This window comes from Notolepis coatsorum (genome assembly GCF_963971535.1).
Source record: "Notolepis coatsorum genome assembly, chromosome: 14".
Lineage (NCBI taxonomy): Eukaryota > Metazoa > Chordata > Actinopteri > Aulopiformes > Paralepididae > Notolepis > Notolepis coatsorum.
The window spans coordinates 40,567,130-40,585,381 of record NC_140178.1 but is presented as its reverse complement, the minus strand read 5'-3'; the positions used below and the strand labels follow the sequence as shown (position 1 = coordinate 40,585,381).

The 18,252-nt window shown below is 43.2% G+C and overlaps 1 protein-coding gene across 4 annotated transcripts in view; it reads right to left on the bottom strand.

Annotated features, from left to right (window-relative positions):
* Nucleotides 1-9,453: 9,453 nt before the first annotated feature.
* Nucleotides 9,454-18,252, bottom strand: part of LOC311239987 (uncharacterized protein) — a 49,933-nt gene continuing 41,134 nt past the window's right edge. For all 4 annotated transcript variants that reach the window (XM_084328458.1, XM_084328459.1, XM_084328460.1 and 1 more), the window contains one exon: nucleotides 9,454-9,885. Coding sequence is in view for 1 of the 4 variants with exons in the window: in XM_084328461.1 (XP_084184587.1) it covers nucleotides 9,841-9,885 (45 nt within the window). In the remaining 3 variants the exon portion in view is untranslated. The remainder of the gene's footprint in view (nucleotides 9,886-18,252) is intronic.

Sequence of the window (18,252 nt, the reverse complement as noted above, 5' to 3'; positions counted from 1 at the left end):
CAAAGCATAAAAAAACGACCCCCATGATTCATGATGAAACATAATACCTATTATATACATTTGATTTGGAAATAGTAGCGTGTCCAGGCAAGAAACGCCAGCGCGTATAGTAGAATACACGTAGCGCCCTATAACTCAGCGTTTCATGAATTATCCCGGGTCACTCCTAAACTATACTTATATTCACTGCGGGATAATGCGCGAATGTATGCCTGAAAAAATAATCAATTTTTTGCATGTTCGACGGAAGAAAGTCAGTGTCAAATGACTATAGTATTGTCTCCATAGCTATAATATAGAATATTGATATAGCTCTACAAACAAGGTGACGCACTCCTATCTTTAAAGCGTGGCATAGCTACAGCGGGACCCGGCAAATCCCTGGCTCTGAATTGATTGATTGATTGAAAAGTTTATTAACAGATTGCAGAATGGGTACAGTACAGCTCAATACATACAATTGTTAAGGGGATGCAGACCAGAGAAAGACTTTCGTCTTGTTTACATCAGGGTCCCCCATTTTCAATTCATCATAACATATATGACATACATGACATACAGATAGACAGTACTGCTACATCTATACATTTATGACATATCAGATTTGCAAATACAGTACTGTTTGTGATACAAAAAGTGTCCAGAAAAAGAGTGTATATACATTTGACGTAGAAACTGTACATTGGAGGAGGTTGGGTGGGTGGGTGGGGGCTGTACATTGGAGGTGGGGGGGGGGGGGGGTGGGGTAGGGGACACTGTACACTGTACATTGGAATACTGACAAAGCCATACTTGGTCATTTACTGTACAACTGGGTTAGGACATTTGTAGGGGCCAGTTTTGAATTGCAGTCTCCCGTAGGTGTTCTTTCAGAGTGTTTTTGAAAGTGGGTAGTGATTTACATTCCTTTACAGCTTTGGGTAGGGCGTTCCACATTGATGTGGCATAATTGCGAAATGTGTTTAGTCCCTTGTTTGAGCCGAATCTGGGTTTAACATGATTTGTGGAGCTCCCTCTGGTGTTGTGATCGTGGTATTCACTGACCTTTGGGAAGTATTTTGACATGTACATGGGTACCTTGGTCGCGTAGTGTATCTTGTAGACCAGGCCCATTGCAAGTTGCTGTACTCTGTCGTCTACTCTAAGCCATCCTAGGTTGTCAAAGTGGGCATGAGTTAATAACGTTTGTAATAAACCAAACCGCTTGTAAATCCGTCAAGATTTCAGCGAGTTAAGAGTATTTTTGTTTGTGCAGATCATTCACCCTAACATAATAGTCCATCGACGCAAGATGAACTACGCTGGAGACTCCGCCTTGAGCCATCTAGTGTTTATATATATCTATGAACCCGACTACCACCCTCCTACGCGGAGAGTTGGATGACGTTCCACTGCCTAATAGGAAGTAAAGTAATCAGTGATACCTTTGCTGCTCGTATTATTTGGCCTTAACATGTTGAATAAATATAAATACTAGGGATGTCCGATATTATCGGCCGATATCGGCATTAAAATGTGATATCGGAAAATATCGGTATCGGTTTTCAATTAATTTTTTAAAAATTTATTTTTTTACATTTCTATAACCTTTACTTACCCAGGCAAGCAAGGAAGAACAAATTTTGATTTGATTTATTGTCAAAAGTATGCATAATGTTGTGTTAATTCCACAACAAGAGATATGTAATGTTAATTACCTGAAATTATTCAGTTTTTTGGGGGGGGGAAACCCTGCATATATCGGTATCGGTTGATATCGGTATCGGAAATTAAGAGTTGGACAATATCGGCATATCGGTAAAAAAGCCAATATCGAGCATCCCTAATAAATACTATTATATTATTGTTCCCCACATATCATTTTGTCTCTTTTATGAATGAGAACCGAACATGAGTTGAATAAAGTTAAATAATTTGATTTCATTTCACAGTGTCTGTGCAGCCTTGTGTCTATTAGGATTAGTTAGTAACTAGGATTGTAACTATTAGTTTAGTTAGGATGTCTATAATTTTTTAACCCCTGTCTCTGTCTCTGAGTGAATTTATCAATATAGACATTCCAGTGACCTTCTACCCCATACTGGACATGAACACCAACCGGTCCCATGAAACAGCTTCATATCTCATTCTGTCTGGCCTGCAGCGCTGAACCTTACCTGCTCTGCCCTGACCAATTCTGAGTGGTTTCTCCTGCCCCCCCGGGGGAATATGGCCCTGAGCCATCGTCTTGTATCTCATCCTGTTTACATATGTTTGCAGTAGTTCTTAGTTCTATCTATTACTTCATTTCACAATTTTCTTATATACTTTGATTCTACTGTCAACATGTATGCATATGCTCACTACATGTATTTATTGCTCCAACTCCGCCCACTACAAACATGGGAACTCTCTAACCCCTGTCCCCATCTCTCGGAGTGGTTGTCTCGTAGTGTTGACCAAGGTGGTGGTTGTCTCGGGGTGTTGGCCAAGATCGCAGTGACTGTTCTACCCCCACATTGGTTATGTCTGTGCACCACAGAGGCCATGGATCAGCTGCATACCGTCTTCTGTCCGACCTACAACGTCTGAGCCACAGGCATGCCTGTGGTTTAGACGTTGAGTTAATTGCTGGGTTAAGTGGGGCGGTGTGGCTCAGGGGTAGAGCGGGGCGTCCAATGATCGAAGGGTTGGTGGTTCGAATCCCGCTCAAGCCCATGTCCATCCCATTGCCGTTGTGTCCTTGGGCAAGACACTTAACCTACTTGCCTCGTATGAATGTGTATGCATGTGAATGAATGTTGATGGTGGTCGGAGGGGCCGTAGGCGTTGATTATTCGCCACGCTTCCGTGAGTCTGCCTCAGGGCAGCTCTGGCTGCAATTGTAGCTTACCACCACCGGTATGACTGTGTATGAACGAATAATGGACTCTGTGAAGCGCTCTGAGTCAGAGCAACAGTCAGTCAGAGAAGAGCGCTATATAAATCCAATCCATTATTATTATTATTAAGTACTTCTATTCTATTCACATATATGCTTACTACATATATCTATTCTATTCACATATATGCTTACCACATGTATCTATTGCTATGTGCGCCCATCACAATCACATAAACTGTCTAACGCCTGTCCCCGTCTCCCTGTGAGTGGCTGTCTCGTGGTGATGACCGGAGTGGTGGAGGTCCCGGGATGGTGACCGGGAGGATGTGACCCTCTCTACGCCGCCCCCATACCTCAAATGGAACCGCCATCAGCTCTATTTTCAATCTTTCAAAATGTTCTTATGTACCGCAGTTGCTATTGCATGTACTTATTTGTGTTTCATTACATGTATATGTCCATGCTTATCAACTGTTTTATAGCTAAACTACTATCACCGACATCTAAGAAGGGAGATCCCCCCCTTGAACGGCCCTTCTAAGGTTTCTCCCCTCCACATTGCCTGTGGTGCTTTTTTCCTATTGCTAGGTTTTTGGTGAGTTTTTCCTTACCTTCGCGTGGGGTATGTCTGGGAGTGTTGCATTAATTAAATTTATTTATTTTACATTCTAGTTTGGATTTCCTGGTGTTTTTGATTTATTGTGATGTTTCTTCTTGACTTGTCGTCCGGCCCATGGGGACATTGACATGTGTTGTCGGGCCTTACAAATACATTTGATTGGATTTGATTTACAAATACATTTGATTTGATCTATGGAAATGAGGATGAACGCAGCCTTAGATGATGGTGTCCTTAGTTCTTGGACCTCATCATCATCCTGCTGTTAGTTTATAACTGGAATATGTGGTGTTAGACTGTGGCTTTTATGCACAGTCTACTCTCATTGTGTGCTTTAGGGGTCTGCTCTCTTTTATGCATTGTATTAGTGTTCTATTATTGTGCTCCTCGTTAGGACGAGTATGGGTTTAGGACCATAGACATAATCTATGTTTAGGACGCTCCCCGCTTACGGTGTTCTGAGAGGGACATCAGGAGGTACATCAGAGCTACACTCTTGCTCGCCCATTAGTCCAATATGCGAAGCAAGATGCGCTGTTTGCCGTCTGACTCACACAGCTATGGGCCACACAGGTTGTTTCATTCAGGCGAGTGATCCACTCAGGGGTGTAGCTCCAGATATTGGGCCCCATGAAAGAATGTATTTGTAGGCCCCCAGTGAATGCGAGCGCGCGTAAGCGGAGTGGACATTTTTTTGGCCATTTTTTTATTGATGAAAACGCATAATATGGTTTTCACCTATACATTCGGATCAGCAGTTCAGCACCTGCACTGTTGGTGGGTGAGCCTAATAAAGGATGTCGCATTGCGTTCATCTTCAATGAATGGACCAATGCAATAGTCTACCAAAACCCCCCCTCTCTCTCTATATATCTCACACACACACACACACTTCAGAAAGAAACATAGTATCAATGAGAGCATCAATAATACACCTGAGTGATGTCGTTAAAAAATAAATGAAAATTGGGCCCCCCCCCCCCAGTGCTGGGCCCTTGGAATCATCCTAAGCTACCCCCCCCAGTTACGCCCCTGGATCCACTCATTGCATGGCCATGACAACATCCCCTCCAAATTCCTCAGAGACGCAGCAGCCGCCATCACCCCAGTCATCACACACATAATAAACCTCTCTATAAAACAGGGGCACGTCCCCAAGGACTTCAAAATTGCGAGAGTGACCCCTCTGCACAAAAAGGGCAGCAAATTAGACCCAGGCAACTACCGCCCTGTTTCTATTCTTACCTCCATCTCGAAAGTCATGGAGAAAATAGTCTACGAACAGGTCGAAAAGTACCTAGCGGAAAAAAATCTAATCTACGAATTCCAATCTGGCTTCAGAACGTCCCACTCCACTGACACATGCCTCCTCTATTTGAACGACCACATCAAACAAGAGGTGGACGCGGGCAAATACTGCGGCATGGTCATGCTGGACCTACAAAAGGCCTTCGACACTGTCAATCACTCCATTCTAATGGACAAGCTAAAGGCAATTGGTTTTGATAGCTTATCAGTGAGCTGGATGCAATCCTACCTGGAGGGGAGAGAACAGATGGTAAACGGTACTCTATCCCCCCCCCCTCACAGTGAGCTGTGGTGTTCCACAAGGAAGCATACTAGGACCGCTACTCTTCCTAATCTATGCAAATGACATGTCGTCAGCCTGTGACTGCAACTTGTTCCTGTTTGCGGACGACTCAGCCCTGCTGGTCTCTGACAAGAACAAATTGCAGGTTGAAAAAACCCTCAGCACGGAACTAGGCAAAATCTGCATATGGCTCGCTGATAACAAACTATCATTACACATGGGCAAAACAGAGTCCATTCTCTTCGGTTCAAATAACAAACTCAGCAAGACCGACGGCTTCTCAGTTACAGAGGGTGACAATATTGTCACAAGGAGAGACGAAATTACCTACCTGGGTTCCATCCTAGAGGCAAATCTTTCCTGTGACAAAATGGCATCCAATGTAATAAAAAAAGTCAACCAACGAACTAGATTCTTGTACCGGATCTCCTCTCTGGTAAACAAGAATACCCTGAAGACTCTGGCAGGAGCACTCATTCAAGGGTACTATGACTATGCGTGCACCTCATGGTACCAAAGCACCTCAAAGGCGCTTAAAACAAAATTACAAACATCACAAAACAAACTGGTCAGACTACTACTTGACCTGAACCCCAGAACCCACCTCACCCCTGCCCACTTTGACAACTTAGGATGGCTTAGAGTAGACGACAGAGTACAGCAACTTGCAATGGTCCTGGTCTTCAAGATACACTATACGACCGGGGTGCCCATGTACATGTCAAAATACTTCCCAAAGGTCAGTGAATACCACAACCACTACACCAGAGGAAGCTCAACAAATCATGTTAAACCCAGATTCGGCTCAAACAAGGGACTAAACACGTTTCGCAATTATGCCACAACAATGTGGAACGCCCTACCCAAAGCTGTAAAGGAATGTGAATCCCTGCCCACATTCAAAACCGCTCTTAAAGAGCACCTACGGGAGGCTGCAATTCGAAACTGGCCACCGTAAATGCCCAAAACCCCCACCACCTCCTAATAGACAGTCTCCTCCCCACCGCATGTATATATTCCCTCCCCGCCGTATGTATATTTCCCTCCCACCCACCCCCTCCTAATGTACAGTCCCCTCCCCATCATATGTATATACTCTGTCAGGATCTAGGGGTAACAGTACTGTATATTTGAATACCGCTTATGTCACAAATGTATCAGTACTAAATACCTATATGTCCCTATGCCATAAATGTCATGTATGTTGTGTATGTCATAAATGTCTATATGAAATGAAAATGGGGGACCCTGATGGAAACAAGACAAACGTCTTTCTCAGGTCTGCATCCCCTTAACAATTGTATGTATTGAGCCGTACTGTATTGTACCGATTCTGCAAGCTGTTAAATAAAGTTTTCATTCATTCATTCATGCATTTCACAGAAAAAAGTACAAGAAAATGTTCTGTCAACCTGTGAAACATTTACAGTCTGTATTACTATTACTATTCACAGGCCTATCTGAGGCTCATTGTAGATCCAAGGACTGCGTGTTGTACAGGGGTTCAAAAGGGCTTTGTCTTCTTGCTGCATTGTATAATTGTACAGTATAACCTTCAATGAAGCGAACAAGATGCACGTTTCCCAGTGTGTTCTCTTCTAAAATCATACCTGGGAGTGAAGTATTACATAATATGGCACGTCAAGAGAGCATGCAGGTCCTCATCTGCCTTGAGTTGGCAGAAACTGATTGGATAAAGTGGGAACGGGATACCAGAAAATGCATTTTCTGTTTACTGCAGAGTGGAGGGACTGGGAGACCCATATGTTACTGACCAGACAATCTGTGATGGCTGTCGGAAGTGTACAGCTGTTATTTTAAGATGCAGACCACTTTTTTTTAACAACAAAATACCACTTAGAGTACCTTTAAGTTTTTTAGAACATTCCCTTCCAATTAGCACATGCAGTCCTAAAATTACCCTTTTTCTAATGCCAGCATATACAAATCCTTTTTGATGAAGCTTTTTACTAACCCTGGGCCTGATAGTATGGATGGCTGGATTTTGGGGCCTCTCGTGCTCGTGCACATTGCCATTCATACTGTTCTTAACAACAAGACTAGTTGACTTTAGCATGAAAAATGGTAGATATGGTACTACAATTGTTTTTTCTGCACTAGGAAGTGCAGTTTTAATTCCGTTCACTCATCTGGCCTGTGAGGATATGCAGAAGGGAGATGCTCTTCTTCTGCACTGAGAGAACTTCCACAGAACCCAAGGGCAGCATGCAGCCACCGTGAGCCCACCTCACCCCTGCCCATTTTGACAACCTAGGATGGCTTAGAGTAGACGGCAGAGTACAGCAACTTGCAATGGGCCTGGTCTACAAGATACACTACACCACTAAGGTACCCATGTAGATGTCGAAATACTTCCCAAAGGTCAGTGAATACCACGACCACAACACCATAGGGAGTTCCACAAATCATGTCCAACCCAGATTTGACTCAAACAAGGGACTAAACACGTTTCGCAATTATGCCACAACAATGTGGTACGCCCTACCCACAGCCGTAAAATAATCTGAATCCCTACCCACCTTCAAAACCGCTCTAAAAAAGCACCTATGGGAGGCCGCAATTCGAAACTGGCCCCGGTAAATGATTGTCCAACCCCCCCCCCCCCCCAATGTCGTTTCCTCCCCCTCAAATGTATATATTCTCTTTTAGAAACTCTGTCTGTAAATAAACAGTACTGTATATTTGTATATCTTGTATGTCATAAATATCTGGATGTAACAGTACTGTATATCTGTATGTTGTGTCATAAATGTTATGAATTGAAAATGGGGGACCCTGGTGTAAACAAGACGAAAGTCTTTCTCTGGTCTGCATCCCCTTAACAATTGTGTGTATTGGGCGGCTACGTGGCGTAGTGGGCAAGGCGCTCGCCACGAAATCTGGAGACGCTGGGCTCGCCTGTTCGAGCCCAGCGCTCCACATTTGCTTTCAGTTTAGCTGGTCGTCCGTACTAATACACATTGGCCGTATTAGGGGGTGGGAAACTGATGGGTGGGGATCGGGCGTTGTGGACAGCGACTCCTACAGGTCGGTTGGTGCGCCTGCGCAGTAGAATCAGGAAGTGTCGGGGGCAGCGTGAGCCTCCCACGCGTTACTCCTCGCCACTGAGAGATCGAGCTGCGCAGGTGAAAAGATGCGACTGCTGTTACCTCAAGTACCGGAGGGGACTTGTGCTATGTATGACTTAGTCCACATTGCAGCCGGCTTGTGGGAGGCAAGAAACAGCGTTCGTGACAGGGGAGGGTTGAATTGGATGATACGAAATTGGGATGGGAGAAAATATAGAAAAATGGGAGAAAAAAGTGGATAAAAAAAAAACAATTGTGTGTATTGAGCCGTACTGTATTGTACCCATTCTGCAATCTGTTAATAAAATGTTCAATTAATCACATGTAAAAACAGCGTGGCACAAAATATGTCAATGATTGGAGTTATCTGACCGGTCAGACCCCGTCCCGCGAAGATGATCTGATTGGACATTCTACGGACTGCAGAGGTGCCACAGACAGTATGGGATGGGACATGTGACTCAGCTGTTGAGTTGAGTTACACCCATAACCATGAGCACCTACGGGAAGCTGCAATTCGAGACTGGCCAAATTAAAAGAGGACTAGATTTGATAAAAAAATATTTAAGATGCAGCACATATTCATTACAGGCCCGGTGCCTGTGATGTTTATAAAAACACAGCTACTGTGTCACAACTACTGTGCCTTAAAAAAGAAATCCTTGTACATATCTGCAGTAGCCTGGCAACCATCAAAATCTGCATATTGTGTAATTTTATTTAAAAAATCACAGTAAATCTTACAGTAAAGTTGTAAAAAAAGAAAAATTAAATAAAGGAAGAGAGAATCTTTATACCATGCAACACCCACCAGCCAACACGTAAGAGTTATTCTTATTCTACGACAGCCATCTTAAGTCTGATTTACGGTAGGGCGCTTGACACAACCGACTCAACAGAAAATCATCATTCATTATTACCATGCTTTGGCGAAGGCTTCTATCGTGGTAACAAAAGACGCCAAGCTCCCGACTGTATTTAGGCCTATTTGCTCTGCCAATCTGTCCTGTGTGTATACTGTAGCAACAAATGTTAACAGCTAAAACCAAAGTGACACCACAAGTATATTCATGGCAAGGTTGGCATTTGATCCAATAACACTGACAGTGTCCTCGACATGACACTTTGGAGGTGTGCGACATGAAGGAAAAATGGGACCCTTTTTTCCAGTAGAAAATGTGTAATTTCTGTCGAGACAGTTGTCAAGTGTGCTGAGCCCCCCCCCCCCCCCCCCCCTATACTTTCAGGCTTTCTCGATAGCAAGGAGTGGTGGGTTTGAGGACAGAGAGAGAGAGAGAGAGAGAGAGAGAGAGAGAGAGAGAGAGAGAGAGAGAGAGAGAGAGCACTCAACGGAGGCAAGGAGGAGAAGCAGATAGGATGGATACACGATGGAAAAAGAAAGCTGATGAATATATATAGGGATAAAAGAGGGATATAAATCAAAGCAATGTTTCTTGATGCTAAGGTTCCACACTCCCAGGAGTGGTGGAATAAGCCAAAGGAGGGATGAGTAGTAGAGAGTAGATAAAGAAGAAGTCTTTCTTGATGTTGAGGTTCCACTCCCACGACAGGTGGTCTGTATTGTCATCGTCGGTGAAGTGGGACTTGATGTGGTAGCTGCCACGCACCAGGATGCCCTTGGGCGCCTCCTCCACAGGGGTCATGAACTCGTGCTCCTCTACCAGCGGGCTGTAGCTGCCCACCATGTACATTTCCCTGTCCACTGGAAGGAGACAAAAAAAATTACTTTCATAGCATAGTATAAAGATGCCCCCAGCTGATTTTGAAACAGCGCTATGTGAGTAACAACATTACCCCAGAGTGAGTAACATTACCCAGCCCAGAGTGAGTAACAGCATTACCCCAGAGTAACAACATTACCCCAGTGAGTAACAACATTACCCCAGAGTGAGTAACAGCATTACCCCAGAGTAACAACATTACCCCAGAGTGAGTAACATTACCCCAGAGTAACAACATTACCCCAGAGTGAGTACAGTAACAGATGCATTACCCCAGAGTGAGTAACGGCATTACCCCAGAGTGAGTAACAACATTACCCAAATAACCAAGTGTCTTTCAAGTACCACCTAAGAATGCACTACTTAAATATGTGAGCAAATACTGTTCACGTTTGGGAGTGGAAATACCTACTGTAGGAATGTAATAATGAAATATTTACTCATGAATGTAATAACCTTTTCTGAAAATATTCATGTCTACCCATGAATGTAATAACCTTTTCTGAAAATATTCTGATGTTTATAAAGATGTCTACTAGGGCTGACCCCTATTAATCGATTAGTCGACTAATCGGTCGAAAGGAGCCGTAGTCGACTGGCCAACCTCTTAGTTGAATATAAAATTAAAATAAATACAAATATTTTATTATATTTTATTTTGTATCATTCTTTCCAAAAGAAAAGAGGCCTAGAAGCGTGGCTAACGCTAATGGCACACATACCAGAGGCTAACTGCCTACGAAAACAGGCACAGAGGCACTGAAAGAGGATTTCACCCATCTAATGAACACACTAGACTAGACAAATATCAAGATGTATCCATCAGTGGACCAATTGCATGCTTTTGCAGAGGACAAGAAGCCTTCAGTCGACTCCTTCAGACATTAAGCACCCCCCCACAGCCCAAATGGAATGATAAAAAATAAAAATAAAATAAACAAATGTAAAAATATTATACACTTTTATTTTTTATTTTTTGTCGACCAATAGTCGACTAACGGCAAATTTTGGCCAATCCTAGTCGACCATCCAAATCCTTAGTCGGGGACAGCCCTACTACTGAGTAATAGTGCTAATCAGATGTATGTACAGAGTTGTAGTATTAATATGTACTAGGGCTGACCCCTATTAGTCGATTAGTCAACTAATCGGTCGAAAGGAGCCGTAGTCGACTGGCCAACCTCTTAGTCGAATATATTAAAAAAAAAGGCACTGAAAGAGTATTTCACCCATCTAATGAACACACTAGACTAGACAAATATCAAGATGTATCCATAAGTGGACCAATTGCATCCTGTTGCAGAGGACAAGAAGCCTTCAGTCGACTCCTTCAGACATTAAGCACCCCCCACAGCCCACATGGAATGATACTTTTTTTTTTTTTTTTTTTTACCAATAGTCGATTAACGGCAAATTTTGGCCAATCATAGTCGACCATCCAAATCCTTAGTCGGGGACAGCCCTAATGTCTACAATGTTTTACTGTTTTTAGATTATCATTGTTAATTAAGTGAATTGTGATTGTCATATGTGTCTCATGTATTGTTATGTTTTGTTTTGTCTTTCTGTGTGGAGCCCAGGGCCCTGTTCCTCGTACCTGGCTAACTGAGTTAGCCGGATAATTTTCAGGATAGCTCGACTTAAGCCAGACCTTTCCGTTCCCCGACGTCGGATTGTCTAAATCACTATGGCAACAGATCAAAAAGTTGTAACCTGGTCGAGGGCAGGGTTTAGTTCAGTTAGCTCGATAACCTGCATGGCCACACCCTCGCAAAGAAATGCAGCTCGCTTCCTGAAATAATTCTCACAGTCTAGATCCCATTATACCATTCTGAATTATGTTTTTGTGCTTCGTTCTTCTAGAGGGGGCTTTTGAAATGTAAAATAATATACCTAAAATGCTGATAATAAATGTACTTGGTCCTAAATAATGCACGTCATATATACGGCGCTCGCAAGGTGCGATATGTGGTTATTTTAATAACGCAGAGCTTTGCAAATGTGAATGCCGCAGGGATATATATATATTTTTGTATCTTTTTCCCCCTCCTTTTTCCTCCGATTTTCTCCCATCCCAATGTTAGTCGTTATGCCAATTCCCAATCCCCTTCCTGGTCGCTGCGCACTTACCCCCCACAGTCGGTCTGGGAGAGTGGAGGCTATCACATGCTTCCTCCGACACACGTCTAGCCAATCAACCGCTTCTTTTCACCTGGCAGCGCGTACTCTCACTGAGAGGGTGTAACTAGGGATGCACCGATATGAAAATTTGCCACCGATACCGATTGTTCAACTAACGCAATCGGCCGATACCGATATTTGTGGCAACAATTTTTTTTGTAATATTTCTTTTTTGTAATATTTATTTTGTATTTTTATGAAACTAGTTTCAAGTTTCAAGTTTCTTTAATAGTTGTCATACAGAAGTACAGAATACTTTTGTACAAAATGCTTCTTACTGTTGCGCTCCAGAGTGCATGACAAGATAAGTATGAAATAAAAACATAGTAAAAATTAGAAGTAAAAAAAAGAGGTCACAGTGTTCAGTTTTGACATATGTACAATGTTCGTAGACGTAGTTACCATACAATATACAATACTGTGCAGTGTACTAATATACAATACAATATAGTGCAAGGCATAAATGGACGAGGTGCAGTTTAGGTACAATTCACAATTCACAATTCACATATTTGTGTTACAAATTGTGCTCACCGATATGAACATAGGCCTCTTTACTTACTTAAAAAAAGGAAACATCAAAAAATAGCACTATCTCTCTCCCAGTATGTTCTGCAGGGCTGCAGCTAGATACTAGTTCTCCCAGCATGGTCTACCTGCTGGGCTGCAGCTAGATACTATTGTCTCAACCAATGAAATTTTGATTGACAGTCGATTCTGCCAATTACGTCACACACCGCTTGCACCCGCCTCTGCTGTTACCACCAATCGGCAAGCGCGTATACATTTTTTACTTCGGCTTTTGTCCGCCATTGATTTTGACGAGAGCTTTTCTACAACAACAACAATGGCGGCGCGGCTGACGTTTAGCTTTTAGCTCCGCAGTTTGACTTAAATGAGGCATAATGATTTTACTGCAACTAATGTTATAATAAAACAAAGCCTTTCTATACATGTGTCTGATTGAAAATGTTATAATGTTATATTGCAGAATGGGTAAAACTCAGGGCTCTGTGAGCAACGGAAGGAACTGAGCTAGTATGAACGCTTGCTACGTTCGGGTAAATAATATGCTGATGTTATTGAACGTGTAACACTAACTATATAACGTTAATGCCACAAAACGAATGCCTTGTTAATCATAAGTAGTAACTTTGATGCAGTAGCTTGTGTGTGTGTGTGTGGGGGGGACTGGGGACGGCGTTGTGCAGGTCGCCTGTGAACTTTTTTTTGTCTTGACGCTACACAAATTGATGGATATTTATCGGCTACTGCCATCGGCACATTCGAGCTTATCGGCCGATAGGCCGAGGCCGATTGCAGTCAACAAGGCACTTATCGGCCGATACCGACACCCGACCGATACATCGGTGCACCCCTAGGTGTAACATGTGGAAGGATCACACTACCCCCCTTAGATCCTATCCGCGCTGAGCAGGCACCCCGACCGAACTGTAGGAGTCGCTGTTTACAACGATCCGGACCCACCCCGCCAGCTTTCCCACCCTCTAATACTGCCAATTGTATTAGTGTGAACAGCCAGCCAAGCTGGTCACACGCCGGGAGCTGGATTCGAACAGGCGAATCCAGCGTCTCCGGCGTTGGTGACGAACGCAATTTCCGCTACGCCACCTGACCGCGCTGTGGGGATATTTTTAATGAATGAAACCTATCGGGCGGTTGGCTCTGATTAGTTTCATATTCTCCGCTGTTGATGTATTTGCTTAACGGAGCACCCGGATTGTGTTTCATTCAAGCATAAATTGAAGCGTCTTTATGCGTGGACTGTGGATTATGAATTACGAGGAATCTGAATCTGTGGATTGTTGAATTGTATCACTGTCACTCACACGTTATTGTGATATTGTCACTGGGATTAAAATGTCTGATGAGATGCGCTGTTTGATGGATTTGAGAAATTGAATGAGCCGTTGATGTTTTGACGAATTAATTTGAGAAAATGCATTTATCTGTTCAAGCACTGTTATCTGATGATGAACATGAGGTGTCACTGCCTGGTATAAACCAAAGGTTAATCAATTCAATGCATCATGTATGGATGATGTCTGAAACGGATTAAAATCTGATTAATAGTGAAACTGTATAGCCTCCCTCCAAGCCTCTCTGACACCGTTATTTCGGGGGTCGCGCCTTGAAAACTAACCATGTATTTATATATAAAGTACATGATACCTAAGCTGAGCACATACAGTACAGATATCCTCATAAGTATCTATTATTTCGTATCAATTAGATACTCTTTGGGCTTGTTTGTATCTACTTATTCTGAAAGAGTTGAACTAATTATTTTCACTAGCACGATCTCATTCGATTATTCATTCCATTAAGCCTACTGCCAGCAGGCACATTTAAAGAAATATAATCTGATTGATTGGGGTAATGAGGGACTTAACATTAGCCTATAGATTATGCATTTAACTTGTCGGCGAGGCTATTGAGCCATACTGTATTGTACCCATTCTGCAATCTGTTAAAGTTTTCAATCAATCAATCAATCAATGCCGTTAGCAAATCAGGATTTCTGCGATCGACACCTGCTGTCTTTTCAGGTAAGGCGGCCGCGCGCAATTATCCCGAGTATCAAGTCTGGTTCGAATGAACAAGACTGAATCAGCGTTCGAGGAACAGGGAAAGCCTGGATTCAAACATCGGGTTAATTGAATCTGGATAATGGGACTTTTGATCGACTTAGTTGAACCAGGTACGGGGAATATGGCCCAGGAAGACTAGCTCGCCACATTAAACAACAACAATAAACCCCAGAGTGAGTAACAACATTACCCCAGAGTGAGTAACTTGAGTACAGTAACAACATTACCCCAGAGTGAGTACAGTAACAGCATTACCCCAGAGTGAGTAACAGCATTAGCCCAGAGTGAGTAACAACATTACCCCAGATTGAGTAACAGCATTACCCCAGAGTGAGTAACTTGAGTACAGTAATAACATGACCCCAGAGTGAGTAACAACATTAACCCAGAGTGAGTAAAGTAATATATCTTTATTCTCCTTTGGTCCATTACAATTTACTCAAGCCTAGTAACAGACACAATATTTCTGACACTGGGAATACATTACATGAGATCCATAGATGTCCCTAGATACCAATAACATGCAAATTAACCTTGTAGAAGTGGAGCAATCTTCCATTTACTTAGGTATGTATGTTTAGGTGGATTTTCTGACAATATGGCTAGGGCTTAACAGGTTAAACCAAGGCTCTGACCTCATGTTGAAAATAATGACTGCCTTAAACCAAGTCTCTGACTTCATATCTCTGTATTGGTTAACCACAAGGGCATAATGAAAGATATATTTAGCAGTGTGAATACTTTCAATTAACTGGGTTCAATTGAATAACATTTTAATAGAATAGAACTTGAATTACCAAACAACCACAGCCAGTCGTATTTAATTTAAAGACATTGGTGGATTATCCTTGTAAATGTATAAATTTATGAGCACTAGTATATTTAAGCAATAATACATGAGAAGCCGTGGTATGTCATGAATATAGCCATGGCTGTGTTGTGTCCACAGGCACGAGAGCGAAGCTCGAATGCCAGAGGCATCACAGCCGTGGCAATATTCGACATACCACAGGCTTCCGAGTGTATTATTGCTTGTATACAGCAGGTTGCACCGTCGGGAAAAATATAGGATGAATACAGACAATTCTAGGGTCTTTTATATCGATTTCAGTGAACTTCAAATGGAGTAGGCTATCAACAAGCTTGGCAACGCAAACTAATGACGTATTAGTCTCTAGACTCTAATGCAAGCGAAAGTCGGAGAAAGTCATCAGCACCTTGGGGGATCAGCACCTTGGACAGTTCCGGGAGTTGGGCCAGTTCAATGCCCAGGCCGTCGACTTGGTGGTGTTGACTTCATTGCGGCTTTTCTCCAGCACGTCCAGCTCATCTTTCATTGGATTGGCATGTCTAATAATGCAGTTTTTATGAATACCATTAGATGTAGGCCTGTCCTCTATATCTATCCACTAGTTTATAGTTAACAGGTATGTTAAATCAAACGTAATGTTGTCCGCGGAGTAGGTCATGTTGACAGTTTCTGTTTGATGAATGGCAGTTGAAACTTTCTACAACATTCTAAAGCCAGGGCAGTGGTATATTCATGGTGATTTAACCGTCAGTGTATCATGAATATACTTACTGTTTAGAAGGCTCTCGACAATGCGTGGTAGGACCTACCTGTTGTATAATATGATATATATTTGTAATTATACAACAGGTAGGTCCGACCACACAATACATTTGATTGATTGATTGATTGATTGGGTCACCAGAGCTAGCTGTTGAGCCTTTTCCCGAGATGTCGTGGGCCTAATTCAATGTAACACCTGTGAAGGGAGGTGCTCACTTGATAACCCTGGTAATGTGCTGGCTCTCTCTGCCTATCTATCTACACATTTGGGTTGTGGTGGCCATTAGGGGCCATGTGGTAGGATATGTAACATCGTCATTGTCAATACCTGGAGCTCAAAAGGGGCGCAGGTCTGTTGAAGTTGCCAATGAAGTTTGGGGGCCATTATGGGCCATGTAATACATGTTTAGTGTGTAGTTCCATACTATAATTATTTTTTTTTTTTTTTTAAACTTTATTTTTTAGCGTTTATCGCTTTTCTGGTCAAGTATGACCGACAGAAACAGGTTGAAACGGGATGTAGAGCAGGGGAAGACATTCTGAGAAATGACGGCGGGTCCGGGAATCGAACTCGTGTCCCCCAGATCCGTGACAAGCACGGTTTTCCCCGACGCAGAAATAGCGCCGAGATATGCAGTGAGCTACTGGAGCTCCCCATACTATAATTATTTATGAGCATTTATACAATGGCATGCAAATATCTTGATTCTGATTGGCTGAAACAGTCAAGTTAGCCGTTGTTATTTCGTATAACACAGTGATCCCAGATCCCTCCCACAACCGAATTACTTTTTCTGAATGAGTCCGCCATAGATAGACAAATGGAAGTATGAATAGCCTTTGAACGAATCCTCCAAAAAAGATACAGGCAACTGGAATATGTTAGTTTGTTACACATATGTTGGATTATGTAATTGGTTTGTCATGACCCATTGTGAAACAAAATAAAAATCGCGGACTGGGCGGCCGGGTATGCAGCGGACTAAGAGTCTGTCTACCACCACAGAGACAGTGGGATCGAATCCAGCTGTGGTGCTTCCGGGTTGGCCGACCTTCCATACCAACACAATTGGCAGTGTTAGAGGGTGGGAAACCCGGCGAGGGTGGGTCCTGGTCGTTGTAAACAGCGACTCCTACAGTTCAGTCGGGGCGCCTGCACAGCAAGAGAAGGATCTAAGAGAGGTAGTGTGACCTTCCACACGTTACACTCTCCCAGTGAGAGTCCGCGCTGCCGGGTGAAAAGAAGCGGTGGGCTGGGTACAACACAATCATCAAATTTGCTGACGACACAGTAGTGGTGGGCCTGATCTCTGCAAACGACGAGAGGGCCTACCTGGAAGAGGTAAAGGTTCTAGCGGGATCGTGTCAAGAGAACAGCCTCTCCCTGAACGTCAGCAAAACAAAGGAGATGATTGTGGACTTTAGGAGATCGGGGGTCAGGGACTACAGCCCCCTCAGCATCGACGGAGCACCGGTTGAGAGAGTGAACAGTTTTAAGTACCTCGGAGTCCACATATCCGAGGACTTGACATGGACGTCACCACACACATTGACAGTGTTATCAAGAAGGCACGACAACGCCTCTACTTCCTTAGGTGCCTAAGGAAGTTCAAAGTGAGTCAGAAGATCCTCAAGAACTTCTACTCATGCACAATAGAGAGCATCCTGACTGGCAATATCACCTCCTGGTTTGGGAATAGCACTGCACAAGACCGTAGCAGACTACAGAGAGTGGCCCGTTCAGCCGAAAGCACAATTGGAGGGGGGCTTCCCACTCCCACTCCTGAATTCTGCCATTGTATAAAAGCATTACATCACTTGAAGTCGTGTGTTATACGAATTAGATCGCGCCTAAGGGGGTCTAACGACCCTCCGCTGCGCGTCGGGCCTAACAACCACCCCTAGGCATGATCTAATTCGTATAACACACTCCGTCACGTTATGTAATGCTTAATTAAAGCATTTCTTTAGGCAGTCATCAT